Source organism: Gymnogyps californianus, chromosome 3 (assembly GCF_018139145.2).
Source record: "Gymnogyps californianus isolate 813 chromosome 3, ASM1813914v2, whole genome shotgun sequence".
Classification (NCBI taxonomy): domain Eukaryota; kingdom Metazoa; phylum Chordata; class Aves; order Accipitriformes; family Cathartidae; genus Gymnogyps; species Gymnogyps californianus.
The window spans coordinates 36,626,224-36,646,242 of NC_059473.1; the positions used below are offsets into that span (position 1 = coordinate 36,626,224).

The 20,019-nt window shown below is 39.3% G+C and overlaps 1 protein-coding gene across 6 annotated transcripts in view; it reads right to left on the bottom strand.

Annotated features, from left to right (window-relative positions):
* Positions 1–1,016: 1,016 nt before the first annotated feature.
* Positions 1,017–20,019, bottom strand: part of CDC42EP3 (CDC42 effector protein 3) — a 29,504-nt gene continuing 10,501 nt past the window's right edge. For 3 of the 6 annotated variants that reach the window (XM_050894900.1, XM_050894899.1, XM_050894895.1), the window contains exons 2-3: positions 2,947–3,159; positions 1,017–2,865 (exon numbers count right to left, since the gene is read on the bottom strand). In XM_050894900.1, coding sequence (XP_050750857.1) covers positions 2,084–2,851 — 768 coding nt within the window. In that variant the 5' untranslated portion in view covers positions 2,852–2,865; positions 2,947–3,159 and the 3' untranslated portion in view covers positions 1,017–2,083. Of the gene's footprint in view, positions 2,866–2,946; positions 3,160–13,047; positions 13,289–20,019 lie in introns of all 6 variants that reach the window. The other 3 variants (XM_050894896.1, XM_050894897.1, XM_050894898.1) reach the window with 2 other exon arrangements.

Genomic DNA, 20,019 nt, shown 5'->3' on the forward strand with positions numbered 1-20,019 from the left:
AAAATAACACGACTGCAGTAGCTGCTGTAAGAATCTATTTCTGCTTTCTAGAGAATACTTACCTGAAAAGTCCTGCAAGATAATGACTTTTCATTCAGCAAATACTTTTACTGTTCTAATCATGCTATTTGAAGCTAGTCTACATAGAAAATGTCTAATTCCCCATTTCACCCTAACTTCCCCAAGCTAATGACTGACAGATTTTTCCAGTGAAAATTTTGGCCTAAATTCTCATTAGGTTCTAAATCCCCAGGTCCCATAAGAAACACGTGGCCAAGTAGAGCCTTGAACCTGCTTTCTAAAATACAAAGCACTATAGTTGCAGAACCACAATTCTTCTTGGATCATGAATGCACTGGAAATTTGATCCAGGCTTATACACAGAGAATATAAAGTCGAAGGCAATTTAGCATTATCTTAAAAATAAACACAGTTCTTGGCCATTCTACATCTCAGTTCCTCATTTGCAGGAATAATATGGGAGACTGTAGATGCAAGTCTCATTAATGCACAATAATATAAGTGCTTAACCAGAAACAGGGGTAACGACTGTTCCTAAAACACATTGAAGGAATGGAATTAGTTGGCATTGACTCCCTAGAAATTTTAAGGATAAATATAATATATATTAAATCATCTATGACTTACATGTTCTGATAGGAAGGTACAGGTAAATGTGGTTATCTAATGAAGAACAAACTGTGTCAGAATTTTACCTAAAGACTTCAGTGAAAGCTGCTGGAACTTTGCCATTAACTTCACTAGGACCAAAGTACTGATCTCTTGTCTCTAATTACTTAAAATCAGTGTATATCCCAGAGGGTCCTACCTTCTTGGAGTTTGCCCTTAAAACCTCAGGAAGTAAACCAAATTGGAGAAGTCAACTGAATTAAGATAGTAGAATTGATCTGCCCCTTGGTCCCATATTTCTGCAACTCTACTGCAGTCTGTTTTATTACAGCAGAAAACAAAACTTCGTGTTTTGGTGAGGCTATGTACTGAATCACAAAGACATAGCAATTTAAAGGTTTTTTTTATTGCATTGCACAAGATATCTATGCAATCCACGTAGGTACTGTATTAAAGGATCCACATTTCCCAAAACATTGGCTGTTGCAGCACACATCACAAGCATTGTGAATAACCAGTGCCTTCTTCAAAAATTAAAATAATCGGTTGCAAGTTTAAGCATGTGTGGCAATAAATGAAGAAAAAAAGCGAGAAGTATCAGTACATATTTCTTTTCAAACACACAAATATACAATTTTCAGAAGAGCACCAATAATGCCAAGCAACTATTTTGATGAGATATTGTATGTGTAGGCTCTGCAGTAAAAAGCCAATATGCACACAAAAAATATATTTCAACTTTTAAAATAATTTAACCATAATATCTTGCATGTGTCACCTGTTTACAGCATATCATTTCATATACAATGTCAGGCCCAAGCCTCAACTTGTGTAAATGTGTGCATACTCACTTAAAGCAGCTGAGACTCTGGACCAGGTGTTCAAGCTGAAAAAGCCTTCAAATTGTTCACATCTGAATACAGAGCGGTAGTATAAGACCGAGAAAGTAGTTACAGTGAAGGTATAACAGAAATGGTACTATGGAAAATGAAGAAAAACACTATCAAACCCTCAAACACAAGGTTCTAGAAAGAGGCCTACATGTAAAGTGATGTTGTAATAATTTATAAAAGTGAATAATTAATATCAGTCTCCTTTCTGACACTTAGAGATTCTTACATATTCAGAAGCCCATTGAAGTGAACTAACCAAATGTCACAATCAGTATCATCCTCAAACTCTGTTTCTTAATTTTTGATCATTAATACTGGTACTTAAAAACATTTTATATTTGCTGAAAACTGTTATTAAAATTTACCTTCCTGCTATGAGAATTTAGTGTAATAAAAATCATGAAAAACAATAGGTAAAAAAATAGTATTTTAAGAATATTTTTAGAAAACCCGTCAAACAACTGCAAATACAGCTGATTTTTAAGTGTCTCTACTTTTGAACTATGGTTTTTTTGTTTGTTTAAGTGAATCACTTATAAAGAAGCAAAGGAGTACCAGTTCTAAGATTTATTCTTGTCCATTACATTGAGGACCTCATCCAAAAGTGAAGGTCCCAAGTCAAGTTGTAATGAGAGAAGAGAGCCTGCAAGATCTGAAAGGGATTCTTCTGACTTAGTCTTTGTCTTGGTTAGTTCACATGAAAGTCGACTGTCATCAAATAAATCAACTGTTTGCCAATCAGTGCATCGTTCAGAAAAGCTGGATGAGTGACTGTCTCTACCATTAGTAAAATGCGAAGAAGAACCATTTTGCTCCCATATGTCATCTTTGTATGTTTCTTCATCCTCCATCTGTTTACTTTTCTCCTGCAATTTTTCTTCTATTACTGGCTCACAGCTAAGTCTAGGATTTCTTGATGACCTGGTGGATTCTTGCTTTGAATTAAATGTCACTGGTGACAATAAGGGCAACATAAGGGCTTGAGAACCCCCAATGGCAGGAAGGGAAATAGCATTTTTGAGCACTGGTGATGGAGTTTCTGTAAACATGGATTCAGAAGTGCTGTTCGCCCTTAAGAATTCATTGTGGCCACCAGACTGGCTAACTCTAGTTTCTCCTTCATTTCCAGGTAATAGCTCATAGTTGCCCTGCAAAAAGGAGATGTCTCCAAAAACATCATGTTGTCCCTCTTTTCCAATGTGTATGGTGTGACGAAAATCTCCAAGTGGTGGACTGATCATATCAGGAGATAAGATATCTCTCAGTTTGAATTTCTTCCCTTTCTTATTGTTAGCAGCTTTCAAGTAGATGGGCGTCTTGGCTGGCATCTTGCTTGTAGTTTCTGAGAGAGGAAGTTATTTTAAAAAAAAAAAAAAAAAAAAAAAAAGGGAAGAGGAGTGGAGGTAAGGGAGAAGCCTCTTACAAAGTCAGTTATTCTTGGGAGACCTTCAGCGTTATCAACGTTACATCATCATCCTGAACCACTCTTGCACATTAAGACCCTTTCTTCTGATGCAGAGGAACTGTGGGGTATGTGAAGGTGAATGCCTCCCACTGCAGATCTTTCCAAGGCAGAGCACAAGTTTCAGGTCAGTTAGCAACCAAATGCCCTGCTACTTCCAGAACTTGAGAAAACCTGCATGGGATACAAAATCAGGTTATCATTAATTTATTTTTCATGGTTCATTCAGTCTTGTTTTTACAAAAAAAAAATTAGTAATGGTACTGACAGTTCTAGCCTGCAGATTAGCTTTATGATGTTGCTTCCCTTCATTAGGCAGGATAAAAGAGTTTAGATTAACAAGGGCTAGCTAACCTTTCTCTGACTTCATAGCTTTTTTTGAAGTCAGAGTTTCTTAGACACGGTTGCTGAGCACAATTCATTTGATAAATATCACTATCTCAATTTTTCTTCTCCTTATTCTGGCATTCAAAATGCTGGCCTTTGAGAGCACATGCAGAAACACATTTATAACATTCAACAACATTAAGCTTCTGGTAGATCCAGGAAGATTGACAGAGTCGTTCAGGAAACCTTTCTGGAAATGGAGTAGACCACCTTGGATTAGAGAACTTCAGATACCCCCATTCAGTACTGAAACTCTCACAAACTGTCATCAATAACATTTCTGATAATTGTGCCGATTTAAAAGGATAGTTTTAGGTACTTGAAAAAAGTACTAGTCCAGGTCTTTACAATTAGTTAGAAACATCCAAATGCAGGTGTCTTAGCTGAGATTGATTCTTGTGACTACAATCTTTAGACTACAGGAATTCTTCATAGCAATTAGTTATAGGCTAGCTCATGAAATATGTAGGCTATGAGGCCACGGTGACTCAGAGTTGCTCTGTGCAACCAAATGAAACAGTGTTTGCAAAGCAAGTCGTCCTATTAGAATGTGGTCTCTGAAAAGCCTGATAAAGCAGTCCACAAGGGCTAACAGGCTATTGGGTCAACAAGTTATGGAAAAACACTCTTCATTAATGCTTTAATGGTGCAGTTCTTCCTTACAATACCAGTTCCTGACTCTTGAGCAATCTCAGAATAAACGCGTTTTTCTCCTGGACATTTTTGTACTTTCCCCTATTAAGTCCATGGACAACCAGAGCATCACAGGTCACTCCTCCTCACCAGAATACTCAGCCACAAATCCCTCACACTCTGTCCATCACCATTCTTACTCCGTAAAGGAGCTTGCAGCTTTTGCACAGAAAGACTGTTCTATGCAATAAGTGAAGGGAAGCTGTCTGTAACAAGGGCTACTTTTGCTGCCTTTTATCCCTGCCCCAGCAGATATTTTCCTTCATCAAATTAAGTCCAGTAAGACTCACCAGTTTTAAAACTTTGTACTGTATGCCTATACAGCCAGATTGTCAAGAAGTATTTAAGCATTTTCACAAATCCTTTAACCTGAGTAATTAGTTCCTACAGTGGGGTACTTAACTGTGCATCACAAGGGGAGCCAGGAATCTAGCCAGGTTAGTATTTTGGTTTTTTGATTCCCACCAGATATCTACTGCACTTCAGATATGGTTGAAAAGCCCTCCCCCAAAAAGTACAAGATATAAACAGATGAAAGCCGTCATACAAAATAAGCTCAATGTTCAATAAGTTATGAGGACATTTTATACTTTTAAGCTCAATTTTGAAAATACAGTTGATTGATGCAATCAGTTAAAAGCACTTCAAAGCTTCCTTCTACACAACAAAATGGCAATTCATTCGGATCTACAGAATACTAGGAGATTCACATTACATACCAAAACTCCACCAACTTAACTCCATGTCAGTACTGTAAGATACAAAAGTAAGTCCTAAATAAGATCTCTACTTGTGTCACATGCCATGGGAACAGAACTGATTATAACTGAAAGGTAACTGAGTTGACTAAACTGAAAAATTAACTGCATTTTTTCTCCCCCTGATTATCATTCTACCCAAGCAACCCATTTAGCTAAACAAAATGTCCTCGACTCTAAAGAGAAGACTATTCTTAGCAAACAAAGCCAAATATGAGGTTGTTTTATGTTTATCTAGTGAACTCAGCTCTATCTCACTTCCCAGGAACAACAGGCTGAATTCCCTCTGATTCTAATTCCCCATTCTTTCAGATCTTTTAATGTGGAATGAATGGCAATGTAGTGTCAATGTGGTCCAAAGTCATGCCTGTTGGTCACTAGTTTAAAAATGACAGGCAAATCCTAGTTCATTAAAAGCTTTCATGGCTTCCACCAGTTTGGATGTGTATCAAAAACCATTATCACCAAACTCCACAAGGAGATCTCAAAGAAACCTGAAACACACAATGAAACATCTGAACATCAAGAAATACTAAAATCAAGTGTAAAATAGCTTTTAATATAAATAATCAGTTTTGACACACAAGAGCAGCACTGTATTTTATTTAGCTCATAGCTCAGGGGGAAAGAAATGCAAAAACACAAAATTGAGCAAACTTTTGGGCATCCAGATCTCCTTTAGTTCTTGCACTATGAGAGAGCCCCAGTAAGGGGCAGTGTAAAACCACGCTACCTCAGAGGATGCTGCAAGAGACTCCAGTGTCAAGAATCATAATCCCTCTCTACACAGCAGTCCCTGCAGTTGTGAAGGCCTTGCCTTCCATTTGGCCAGTGCAAGAAGCTTTACATTTGGAAAAGAACTTTTACAATTACATGCTTACTGCAAGCATCATTTTCTCTGCTGAAAACAAAGGCTACCCTTGCTGCATGTTTCACTAGCACTGTACTGAAAATCTGCAAATTACACCTTGTAAATAAAAGATAACTCCTCAATGGACAGGCTTTCCACATACTGCATAACGTAGGCTTCAGAGCAACTGTACTTTGTTTCTAAATACCTAGCCTCTTTGTCAACTACTGCCCAAAGGAGTACAGATTTTAAGCTACTTTGAACAGCTGAAATATATCATAAATCTGGAAATATTTACTTAGCCTAAAGTACTGTTGTTACTCATATTTCATTTACAATTAAATAAGGAAGAACCTATATCAATACATAACATGTGGTTTTAAAAAAAAAAAAAGTAGTTCTTTTAGTAAGGAAAAAAAAATATAAATCCAACTTTGGCAAATGAAGAAAGGTTTAACGAGACTAAGCCTCCAGCTCAACTCCTGCAAAACTGAAAAATTAGTCCACAAAATTTTCCACAAGAACCTTACACACTCCCTGCATTCAGCAAGATTTAATGAAATCACCACTACACACAGGCTAAGAGAAGGGACAGAATGCACTCCAATCTTGATACCAGGCCACACAGTAAAGTTCACCTTGTCTTAGAATGAGGCCTTTTTCTGATCTTGCTCCTAAAAGAGTCTCTGTTTTGACTAATTTCAACTAACTAACTAAGTGATCTAAGTAATCTATAGCCAAAGTGGAAAGCTGAATGTGAAATTATCAGAAAACCAAATGCATAACCAAAAGTCCACAGTCCCAGACTGCCAGCCTACAGTGGAAGAGCTTAATTTAAGAGAAAAACAACATGAAACAATGTTTCTTCCAGTTGAAGAGATATCCCTCTCCTAACAAGATCCAAGCATAAGCCAAGCCAGAGAAACTTCAGCCCAGTGCAAATTAAAGTTTTACCTTGGCTGTAACACTTGCTCATTTTCGTTCCTATCACTTCACACTCTCATATAAGTGTTTTGCTTGGTAACAAAGACTAATATTTTCAGAGGCACTTCTCCATCTGCCTTGTGAACCTTCTGTCCACTCAGCAATCATCACCTTCCACACAGCTCAAAGTTTTCTATGGATGCCTTAGTTTAGTCCACAGTCCGTTTTAAAAGGACAGACTACCAGCAAATATCTCAACAGCTAAGCTTACAAAGCCAGAGACAAATAAAGGTCAAGGTGCAAAATTTTATTTGTGCACAAATCCCAAGGGACCTAGATCCTTAAGCAGTGTCCTAGGCAAGGAAATGATAGAAAGAAAATCCTGTTTCCACAGAGCAGGACCAGAAGCAAGCGTGCACTCTGGGAAGCCTATGGGCTTTCTACAGGACAATCCCTTGCAAGGGCTCTGCCTTACACATCGTTAGCTAGAAGCATGTGAATTTTAGAGAAACCTATTTTCAAAGTATCGTTTAAAATAACATTGAATTATCTTGTGGAGCAAGTCACCAGGAGAAAACAGAGTCTGTACATTATTTAAATATCCAAATAAGAATACAGGAACACAGCAAGACAGACACAAACTATGCAATAAGCTGCTGCAACTTGTCTACACAATGAAATATCTGCAAGCATAGAAGAATTAGGCTTTAGGGGTTCATTTTAGGTTTTAGCTACCAGTAGCTTTCAGCAGCACAAACAAACTGTTGAGAACGTCTTTGTCAATGTTGTTACTTTCACTATGCCTGAAACAACATCAGTGCAAACCACATTTTTATTGTTTTTTTAACAGGGGCTTGAACTCATGCAGTCACAATTCCTGAATGCTGGTAAACCAACTCCCAGTATAACCAAGTCTTCAGGTACAAGAAAAGCAGCAGATGATGCACCATAGAGCTTACCTCTCATGTTCCTGTGGACTTAGGTGTCTGTATCAGCTGGCAGCCTCTGAAGACGAGAGGCCACAAGTCTGTCCACTTCTAGACGAGGCCACCAGTGAGCCTCTGCTTATAGAGCCACCACCTTCCAAGTAGCTTTAACAAAAATCAAGTGGTAACACTTCTCGCTCCAGATTGTTCATCTAAATTTACCTTGTTTATAAGAGGCCTAGCCTTTCAATTCATCTGTATTAAAGTCAACTTCCCTGATCAGATTAGAAGTCCTCACCCCTTTGTTTCTCCCTCCATCAAAGAATTTGCACTTTCTGATTAAAGCTACCGATTTAATTACTTTATAAAAACAATCAGGCTAATCACACTTCAGTTCAACTAATTTTCTCAAACTGCACTCAACCTACCTTCCTAGATCAAATCTAACCTATTTTATCCCATTGTCACATACACTTTTTAGAAAATGAAGGAAAAAAAAATCCCCAATCCTTCCCACAGCTACAGAAACACAGGTCAAGAGGGGACCTTGTGATGCAGTTCATTCATTTCTCCATCATCCTGCAAAGACCCAAATGCCTTCTGCTAGTCCTGGAAGATGTTTGTCCACCCTCCTCTTAAAATTCTCTACAGTTGCAGACTGCACATGTTAATTTACTTCACAGAAGCTAGTCATCAGAGAAGATGCACCTAAAGTCTCCCCTGCTCCAATCTGGGTCCTGATGAATACAGTTCATTATTTTTATGCATTCTACATCTCCTTTCAGCCTTTTCTTCTTCAGATTAAACACCACAAATATTTCAATCTTTCAACACAGGTCATGTTTTCTGGAGCTTTGATAGCTTCCCCCCAACCTCCTTTTCTGGTCTTCCTCCCCTCAGCTCAAATCTTTCTTTAAATATGCTCAAAAGCAAGCACAATATTCAAGCTGAGATCTCAATTTCTCTCTTAATAGTGTCTGCATTTTTCTTTCAGCATCACAACATTGTTGGCTTATGTTTAGCTTGTCGGCCACTAAAAACCTAGCTCCTTTAGTGAAGAACTGTTGTCTAGCCAGTTACTCTACATCTTGTTCTTGACTATGACCCTGTCTCTCGTGAGACCCCACCTGGAGTACTGCGTCCAGCTCTCAGGCCCCCAACATAAGAAGGACATGGACCTGTTGGAGCAAGTCCAGGGGAGGGCCACGAAGATGATCAGGGGGCTGGAGCACCTCTCCTATGAAGACAGGCCGAGAGACTTGGGCTTGTTCAGCCTGGAGAAGGGAAGGCTCTGGAGAGACCTTACAGCAGCCTTCCAGTAGCTAAAGAGGGCCTACAAGAAAGCTGGAGAGGGACTTTTTACAAGGACATGTAGTGATAGGACAAGGGGTAATGGCTTTAAACTGAAAGAGGGTAGATTTAGACTAGATGTAAGGAAGAAGTTCTTCACTGTGAGGGTGGTGAGGCACTGGAACAGGTTGCCCAGAGAGGCTGTGGATGCCCCGTCCCTGGAAGTGTTCAAGGCCAGGATGGATGGGGATTTGAGCAACCTGGTCTAGCGGAAGGTATCCCTGCCCATGGCAGAGGGGTTGGAACTAGATGATCTTTAAGATTCCTTCCAACCCAAACCACTCCCTGATTCTATGAATATGCTCCATAATACAGATATATTAATGAATGATAAGGAAGGCTTGGAAAACTTCAGCTATACACTACCTGGGGAGAAATTTTTTTTTTTTTAAAAAGCAAAGGAATTGATTCATTATCAGTCATCTTTGGAAGGGAAAGTGAAAGGGAAATGTAAGAAAAATCATATGAGGATACATTTTCATCTCCCTTGCTATAAACACTTTTTCCCACATAAATCAAAGATAAATAGTACACTAGCTGTGAGCAGTCCACCTGAAGAAGTGTTAATTGTCATTAAGTGTAAGCACAGACAGGGACAGGCTGCATACAGTGTCTTTCTCTCCAGGTATCTTCCATTTTTCCAGCACCCTCCTCTTTCCCCCCCTAAAACCTAGGTTCACGAACAAAGAAAAATCAAGTTCCTGAAATGATTTTTAATTGTTGACTCCTTTAAATCTTGCCACCTTTACCTGCATAGTACCCTTTCAAATGGATCGAGCTGGAGTAAGTCATATTAACCAGGGAACACCTTCAACTTTAAACCATTAAAGTACTTGTGCATTATATTGAAATGAATGAGGCATTTCAAGTATTTAAGTTTTCATTTTAGCTTGTAAGAAAAAGAAATAAAGGAAAGACAACCTGGTTTGGGAAAAAAAAAAAAAAAAAAAAAAAAGATTTTCACAGTTCATTGTATCCTTCAAACAGCTGTACCAGCACAGCAGGAAGGAGCTGCTGAAGTTATCTAATTTGGGGCTGCTGTCTAATTTGAGCAACTGGCCCCAGTCTCCAGTTATTATTTTGTTCTGTATTAGTTTGTGAGATTACAAAGGCCCTTTATCAACCAGTAACCTTCATCCCTGTTAAGGTACTTGAATACTAACCAAGCTGTTTCTCAGTCATCCTTTTTGATCGAAGTGAACAGGGGGAATTCCTCATGTGGTAATGTTGGGGGAGTAATTTTAAGCCTTCAAATACGTCTCTCTCTCTCTCTCCTTTGAACCCTCTCCAATTTTCCAACATCCTTTTCAGAGCAGATCAGAATTAGTGACAACATTTCAATATCATTCTCCCTAACAGCATATACAAAGATAAAAATCACTTCTTTCTTCCCATCATTGCTGCTTTGTTTATAAATAAGATCATATTTCTGCTTTTATCCTCATCATCTTACAACAGGAATTTTCCTGTATTTACAGGGTAGCCTTATATTACAAACCATTTAAGAGTTCTTGTGCTGGTATAACAAAAACGAGTTCTCCAAGTAGAATAAACTATATTGGCAAAAGTAGAAATTTGTTATCACTGCCATTTCTTGTTCAGAGTGGGCATCTCATTCTATTTTTTAGGATGAAGATACACATATATACATTTAATCAACAAATTTTTCCAGCACAGCCAATGGTGGTGCTCATATTACACTGTTTGTCCAGTAAGACTCTATTCCTTAGCGGGGGGGGGGGGGGGGGGGGAAGCTTTCCAAGCTATCGTTCTCCAGCAGATAAGCTGGATTTATATTCTTTAGGATAAAAAGCAAGGTCATACTTCAGAAAGAGAAAACATTTTATTTGAATGTGCTCATGCTGTCAATCAATAAATCAGTTGAGATTTCTCCATCTTCCTCATCAATGTACTTCCTCACCAATCTCTATCACCTGGAAATTTGTACTGCTACAATTTTACACTTATTTGCAGGCTGCTCATAAAAATACTATGCAGCCCAATACTGTATAAAAAGATCTCTGCACTATTTCAACAGGAATACATCCCTCTGATGATGACTTCTTTCTGACATTTACTCTGAGATTCTAAATGTTTTTAATACGTGCTTTGTTGACACTGCAGAGGACTAACGTTTTAAAAATCTGGCTGTGACACAATATTAAGTCAAATGCCTTATAGAGTCTGTTTTTGCAGTTGTGCTTTTGACCACTCATTAGAATGTCTTAAATAATTCCCATTTTTTTTAATCAAGCAAATTTTTTTTCACCTTCCAACAGGTTTTGGTCACAGCTTTCTTTCAGCTTTGCAAAGTTAGCATCTTTTCTAGAATAATAACAACCTTTTTTCTTTTCTTCTCTTCTCCAGAGACAGGAATTTAATGAGCTCACTGTATTCTGTTGTTTGGCTCCATGGACTGAAACAGGTCCCTCTTTATTACCTTCTCCTCAGCTTTGTTGGCTGGTACATTCATACATACGGATTTAATACCATATAGTTCAGTTTTATCATTGGCTTTCAAAAATTGGGTGAGTGCAAGACCATGCAGATTTAGGCACAGGTACATGTCAGTACAAAGTCTAGCACCTTAACTCATGCAGCCGGTGAAGGTGAGGTTATGCTTCGTCAGAGAGACTGTGCACTGAAGCACAGTCACACATTTCCTCCTACAAAGCCAGCAGACCAGATGAGCAAATAGCTGGGGACCATAAACTTATAAGCCACAAGATGGAGAAGCTTAAAAACTTGTCTATCAATTCTCTTAGGCCAAAGGAAAACCATTGTGAAATGGGACAAAAAAACCCTATAACCTGAGCCTATGTGCTACCTAAAAGATTGGATAACTGCTCTGGTTGAAATCTCATCTGCTGAGGGAGAAGAAAGGAGGAGTTTTTAGCCAAAGTAGCTGCCTGACGTGAAGGCACGTTCAGATAAGTGCTGGTATTGCCATATGGAAGAACTTGTCAAGATGTGGATTGAGGCAAGCAGTACTGCCCCTTTTGAAGTCAGCCAGCACTCATATCAGTTTAAGTGGATTACGAATCCACACCCTTTGTAATTCTGAGCAGGTTAGCATAGATGGCTTTCTCTTTTGACACAGAGGGTGTAGTTCCCCAACCCAGCTCTGCTCTCAAAGCTGGTTTAAGAAGTTCCCACCCTGGATTCCTCACTCCTCACTGCTGGTTCCCGGTTCTGCACTGCAGTTCCTTGTACCCTCCATGGGCAGGCAGACCTACAAGCCACACTGCAAACCAGTTACAGCAGCAATTCTCCCCACTGACTCAGTTTACAGTAAAGGCTTACCAACAGCTGCAGTGTGACTGATGGCAATGCTTCAAGAGAGTTCAAGCCCAATATAACTGTTGCTGTCAGAAAGGCATTTTCCCCTTCCCCCCTACTGTGTGCACACACTTGACCCCTTATAAGCCAGTTCAGCACACTGAACTGGGTGAAAACTAACTAGGAAAGGGGTGTAAGATCAGAAGGCTAGGACCGAGACTGCTACTTTCAGCTGCAACAAGTCATTTGAATAGCTCAGCTGTCTCATGAAACATCACTCTTGGAGAGCAAGGAGTTCTGGCAGAAGGGATGGGCAATTCTTAACCAACTTTTCTGCAAGAAAATATGTCCATGGAATTACATCTAGATTTATTCACTTCTGATGCAAAAACGGCTTGGTAGCTCCACTAGCTTCTGCCTTAGGGTTCCCAAGGCTGCTGTCATGTTGAAATGAAGTTTTTCCAACTATAGTAAAGATATTATTATTACTATTTTTTTTAAAGGAGCCATAGCTTAACATTTCCTTAACTGGTAGCTCCTGACAAAAGGCAATCTAAAATAAAAGCATCTTGCAAGATCCTGATTAAAAAAAACAACCCCAACACCCTACCTTGAACTCCCCACCTCCAATTCTCAAATACCCTTCATCTCTAAGTCAAATATTCTTTATCATCTCCTTGAAACACACAAGTGACATAGGCATATTATAATCACCAGTTCTCCTATTATTCAATTCTCAAAGCGTTTCACTTGAAATAAGTATTTACCATCTTGAAGTGGCTGATAAACTAGGTTTAAAACAAACCTGAAGGCCAGAGAGCCCTCTATATGCAAAGGCTAACAATGAGGTAGAGGTACAAAGCTACAGAAAAATATAAAGTTGCACAGGACTTACTTGTTTTATTACATAGAAAAAGGATGAATCCTCTGCTCTGTTGCAGTTCTGCCTCCTTCAGACAGTTGAATGGTCATCAAGATGAGATCAAAGAGCATGGAGTTGGGGTAGACGGAAGAAAAGAAATTCTTCAATGGACTACAAAAATCTTCACTGAATTTCTTTTTTGGTCCAACTCATGCCCTCTTTAAGGAATGGGGATGAAATCATGGAGTAAATAGGACTTCTAAAATGTTGTTATCTATATGCAATTCAAAGTAGATTGTTAATACAACTAAAGTAACTTTTATTAGCCTTATATGAAACAAAAGGAAAAAAATAGAAATTACATCTTGATGGTGAGTTTATGCTATACTCCTAACAAAACAACTCCACCATTTGAAGGCACCATTTGAGCAGAGGTAAGAATCTGGAGGAATAAGTGACAACTGAAAGACATGTCATATTCTGGCTTTGCTCTGCAGCATGTCAGTGACACCTGTGATGTGCCCCAGCTGATAGGGATGCATCATGCTGGACGGCAGTGCAGAGGTCCCCACTTCCTCCCAAGATCTCTCTGCCACAGACGCTCGGTTCTGTTAACTTGAGTTGCTTGTACTAAATTGATCAGATTTCTTTTTTCTGGAATATATCAAGTAGTATCAGAGTGCATTCACTCTCTGTGCCAACAGTCATATTTCACAAACTGCTCTTAAAACCAGGCAGAGTTAATCAGCTTAATTTGAAAGAAATTAATATATTCAGCACTTGTACAGAGGTATACTGCCTGAATATTCAGAGTGGCGCAGTGGCAATTCAGTGCTAAATCTAGTTTACTGATAAGCAGCTGATATTTCTTTCAAACTCTAAACCCCATGTATTTAATTAAACTGTCTGAAATACTGCTGTCTCAAATCCCACTAAAGCTACCTTCTCAACACTCAGGGTTTTTACCTCAGCCAGTACTCAGCACCTATCTTCCCATTACTGCAGCTGTATTTCAAAAGATAAGTACAGCTCTAAGACACAGCTTAAGCCAAATGGTGAGATGACAGTATCTGTATATAGAGAAGACTGGACCTCGAGCTTGCATGTGCAGGCAACATGACAGAATAATTAAATGGGTCAGGGAATGTATCCAATGAACCCAAGCAGACCTAATGTACTGCAAGTCAAGTCCTGTCCTTTGCAGCTTTCTGGAAAAGCATTTTGCAGACATTCGTGTTCTCTCTGCACTCTGCAGGGGCTCCTGCTTAGAACTTTGCCTTGAGACTGCAAGAGAACATAAATCCCTCTGTTTAAAGGTCAATATTTCAAAGTGCTCCAAAATGGACATTTTGTTTTCAGAAGTAGTGTCAAGGGAAAGCGTATTGGCGGCAAAAAGAAAACTTCTAGTAGGCAGTCACATTAGGGTAATGTAATCATGACTCATGCTCCTCACCCATTTCCTGACTAGGGCTGTGCATGATCAAAAGAAAACCAGCCACAGTAATGCTGCTGCTCGTTAATGTTAGCTAGCCTGAAAGGATTACAGACTACCAGAAAACAAACTCATTGCAGAGTATCCTATTTAAAGCCTGGCATAAATTGACACTGACAAACACAGTGGCGTAATACCATACTCAACCAAAACAACAACTTGCCTTTGTTGCGAGAAACAAGTTACAACTTTTTATGATGAGTTCTCCTACCTGAACAAACCCTCTCACACACCTTAAAACACTGTAAATCCTCGGGGTGCGTAGGGAGAGGGAGGGGCATGTCCAATTGCTAGTTAGTATCTAAAGAAATACAAGATGTATGGCCCTTTTGAAGAGGATCACAGCAAACACAGGCTGCTATAAAACAACTACTGCCTCCCCAGAAAGGCTGTAAAAGAACACACACACGCCAAAGCACGAGCTGAGCCTAAGTGGCTGTCACCTTATAAGAAAGGCACTGCAAGAGGCAATTTCTGTCTCAGTGTTCAATCCTGTTGGGCAGCCTGAGCGAAGCGTGCGCTTAATGATGCAAATTGGTGTTCATTTGTATAAAGAGTCCTTCAGCAGAAAACAAATTTCAGATCCTTGTTGGGACCTTGGTCACATTTAATTTGTTCCAAAACCCACATTAATGAAAACCCCAAAATTAATCAGGTATTTCAACAGAAACTAGGCTAGACATTAGGTAACACAGATGACAACACCCAGCTGCACCTCTCTGCAGCCGTCACAGGCCAAATAGAATCACAGAATCATTTAGGTTGGAAAAGACCTTTAAGATAATTGAGTCCAACGAGCCAACTCTTCTCCCTCCCTCCTACCTCAGAAGCAGAGCCCTGCATTTGCAGGTCTGTTTCACTCGCCTTTACAAACACCATCTAACTGCTAAATATGCTCCTCAGCACCAGTCACTGTGTTCCTTATGCTACTTCTGACAAGGGAGATCAAAGGGGAGAGAGATCTTGAAGTTGACCATTAAATACATAATCCATTGCCAAAACTATTGTCCATAGAATTAAGACTGATCAGCAGTGGCACTCCACTCCCAGGATATTGAGGAAGCCTATACCAGGTGTCTGACAGCCAAATTCAACCTGAATTTAACAACAACCTGGCTTTTTAGTAATGCCTCAGCTTACCTCTTAGAAGTCTCAGACATTTTGCCTCTCACATGATATAGAGTACTGGGGGACAGGTAGGAGAAACAATCAGTTGCACAAGGCAAAAGTTACATTTAGGTATGACTAAACGAACACCAGCTAAATATACTAAGTCTATACTTTATCTAGGTTGCACTAATTACTTCAGAGTTGAGAGAAGCTAGTTCTTAAACAGAGCACACATATACCAAGGCCTTACACTACATTGTGAGACTTGCTGCTAGACTGTTATAACTCTGCTTGGTCATCACATGTCTTATTTATACAACTGTAACGGCACAGAAATGAGGTGCAGCAATCCCTTTGGGCATGGATGCACATCTCTCTTGACCAAGAATGAGCTGTTACCACATGCTGCAAGTCGTTCATGTACCAATTCATACAGCTGGTATGGAAGGCAGTGGGGTATAGGCAGACAAATAAAAACATAATTCAGGAACATACTTTCCTGTGTAAAGGGCACATTTATTTACTTAATCCTTTCATAAGTAGGTAAGATGAACTTCTGCCTTTACTGAAGGCTATTTAAAGCAAATTTGTAATGGCTCTTGCAAGCTCCAGGGAGTCAGAATTCAAGTCATGGGAGGAGTAGTACGTTGCTTACTGTGGTTTACCATCCTTTGGAAACTTAAGAAAAGGTGACATGTTGTAGAGCCCAGGACAGACACCTGCAGTGCTGACAAAAACCTCTGCTCAAACACTAGGGGAAAAAAACCCCCACCAACAACAAAAAACCCCAAACCAAAACCAAACAAACCCTCACAACAACTACAACAAAAAAACCCCACCAACTCAGAAAACAAAACCAATGTTAAAGATGGTCAGAATCCAAGCCACAGAAGTGGCCAGGTATTCCTGATCTCCTTAGTGTAGCCAAGGGGAGCAGAACTGAGGTCAATTTCTTTGTCCTGAGTGCAAATCCAAACCATATCCAGAAAAAAAAAAAAAAAATCCCCCATGTAACACTGTAACAATGCATCAGGATTGCATTAATTTAAGGCACAGTGTGGCACTCTCTTCTCTTGTAAAAGTCCATACTGTTTCTTTTAACAGAGATAGCCTCTGTAGAAACACAGGGAAGCAACACACTTTAGCTGCCTGAATTACAGAAGAGCACATGACCGGAGACAGTACACTTAAGAAATTTAAGAGAGAACTTGCATCCGAGGAGGGCATCAACATCTCAGTGTTGTTGCTTCAGTACTGGACAGGAAGAAATTAATGGATAATGTAGGGCCTGTTCCACAGACTCTCTGGATATAGCTCACATGGGAAGGAATAGAAATATCATAACCAAAATACTTTGAAACACAGTCCCAGCAAAAGGCATGTACAGTAACTTCTAGAAGGAAGATGATATTACCAAACTGGCATTCCTTCTTTTCCTCTGTACGTGGGTGCTACCTGGATTCACCAGTGGTATGCACCTTCTGGCTGCAGAAGCAGTGGGGCAGCGTACTCGGGCTCCGAGGAAGGAGCCCAAGGAAGTCCTTACTGGAGGAAATCGCTAAATTGTTCACCAACAGCTACAAAGATCCATGTTAGAAATAATTCATCAACACCCCTACTGCTATAGTCCTATGCTTCTTAAGTCAAACCACATCCTTGGGGAAAATGGGATTTTGTTGGTGTTTTGTTTAAGTTCTCTCAGAACACAGAACACTAAATATGGGTTATCCTACAAAAATTCAAATTAAATATATATATTTTCTTAAACAAAAATCCTGCCACAGACAGTGCTGTTAAACTCTTGCCATTCCTGAAAAGACCATAATCCATTCAATTTAGAGAACAAAAGTGGGAAGGCAGAGACAATTTAGCGTGGGAAGAGAAGAAAGGCCCAAACAACAATGAAAAGAAAAAAACCTGCACCTAATCAGTAAACCAAAACTCTCCAAATACAACACATTAGCAGCTTGCAGTAGAACAGTTAACTTTTAATAGTCACCAGGTTAGTGGGTGCTGATTAAGAAAGTTCATACGTCCCAAAGTGAGCATTTTAGACTGTCTGAAACAAGGCAGTTTCACCCAGGGTGCCAACACAGGCTGAAAGAACATTACAACTTAAAATGAAATCTCAATTTTAAAAACAAAAATATTGTGAATACCTGAAAAATCCGGAGACACTCTTAATCTGCCTTGCATTTTGGCTGTTACATTCGCAGTGACTTACTATCCAATGAGACAGAGTGCTGCTTTAGAAATTGATTAAGCCTAATAAATAATGAAACCCCCTTCATACCTCTTGCTAGTCACCTTTCTTATGTAGAAAATGACACAGAAAATTTTCGTATGTGTTTTTCCAGACACTGAAATATTCTTCTTGCTTTCGATTGAAAAGCTGTCATTTACTAAGCACCTGGAAATAGCCATTTGCTCCTTGGTCAAACTTAGCATTCATGCCCTCAGCAGAGTGCAACAAAGAGTTCACCAATATAATGAACATCTTGGTACACATGCTGCATTTGGAAAGCAACAACCCCTCACCCCAGGAAGTGCAATGAACTCCTACTTCTGTTCTTTTTCCTAGAATATTCCAATATTAAATGCAAGAAGCAAGAATGAAACAAAATTAACATGTTGAAACACTGTAGCAGTTGACAGCTACTTCCGATAGCTTAAAAAACAACCAAGATCAAATTTTTGAGTCACTTAGTCCACATCTTCTCTCTCTCTCTCAGTTAGCAGTAATTAAATCGGTGTAATTATTAGAGGCTATAACACCTGCAAATCAGACCAGAATTGGGACTCTTGCATTACTAAATAGATGACAAGATAACAAAACCGGTACATCTGCAATGGAAGGATAGGTCTGTACAACACCCAATATACACAGCTCCTCTTCTGCCCACTACATCCACTCAAAACCAAAAGAATATTCTTTTTTCCTGTCATAGGATCTCAGAATAGATCAATTATGACTTATACACCACCTTAATATGCCTGATTTCATAGGAATTTCTCCCCGTTTGTATGCCGTAAAAAGTAGTGTCACTCCCAAGTCAGACTGGTGTTACAAGATGTTACAAACAGAGGTTGTGGCATTTTTTTCTATGGGCATTAGGACTCGCGCGGGCTTTCTGCTCAGCAGAAGGACTTTCAACCTGCATTGCCAGTGGCTGCTCTTAAACTCTTTGCCTTCAATTCATCCATTTCAGTTGGAGAATTACCCTAAAGTGACCTGCACTGGAGGACTGGGGATCAGGGGGAGGAGACGAAAATTAACAGGTAGATAACGGAAATGAGAGGAAGAGCGTGATCTTGATTAGCTAATATCTGAACATCAGCAAGCCACTTGAGTTTTAACAGTAGGCAAAGTCACGCATTCAAGATTAAAATTTAAGACTAAATCATATAGGCCACACTTTCAGGAGGGAAGATTGTGCTCAGAAACAGTAATAAGAGTTTTGCAGGTCAGAAGAGATAATCAGCTGAACCCCATCCTCTTGTGGTGTAGTCACAAGGGGCTACCGCAATTCCCTGTTGCATAAGAGGGCAGTGACAAGGGAAAGGGAAGGTCCAGTAATTCTGTATTTGGCCATCACCATGTCCAGTCCTGGTAGCTACAATTCCGGGAGGATGCCACTAAACAAAAGAGGGTTTCAGAAGAACCACAAGAGTGATACTATCACTTATGTTTGCCAGACTGAAGCTAGACAAAGCAAGAAAGAAAATGTACCTGTTCTTGCTGTTATGAAAAATTTACTAAGGCTTGTGGTGGATTCTCTATTACTTGGATTTTTATCTAAAAAAAAAAAAAAAAGAATTTTTTTTTCTAAAAACTGCCCATTGTCTAATTCAAACAATTCAGGCAGAGCCAGGAGTCATACTGACACAGAACTGGGTAACAATTCAGGAAAAGTCTACAGCTTGTCATAGACAGGTTCCCAATGGTCTGTTCTGGCTTTTATCATTCAAGATATGAACAGTATTTTTCCCTAAATACATGACATTTCTCTTAAGAATTAAATATTTTGGAAAGCATTTTTATCTAGGGAAAGCCATACTAAATTTTTAGAGCCTTTTTGTCCACAGATTTTGTTTTCTTGGCCATCAAGATGATTATGAAGGTTGAAAGGGCAAATCTGCTGGAAGTTATCAAAATAGAGCTCTCATCCAGACTGTTGTGTTTGGAAAGTTCTTGTCTTTCAGCACAAAATAGAAAAAAAAAAAAAATAGATAACTATGTTTGACACTACTTCAAATCCTGCATGGAGAACTGAATAAATTCTTTCCTGTCAAATTGCCATGAACAGTTTGAGATCTGCAAGCTTTAAAAGCTGTTTTCTCCTCTGACACTGTGCAAGCAGAAGGGCACACATTTCACAGCAACTTAGCCTATTCAAAGCGAA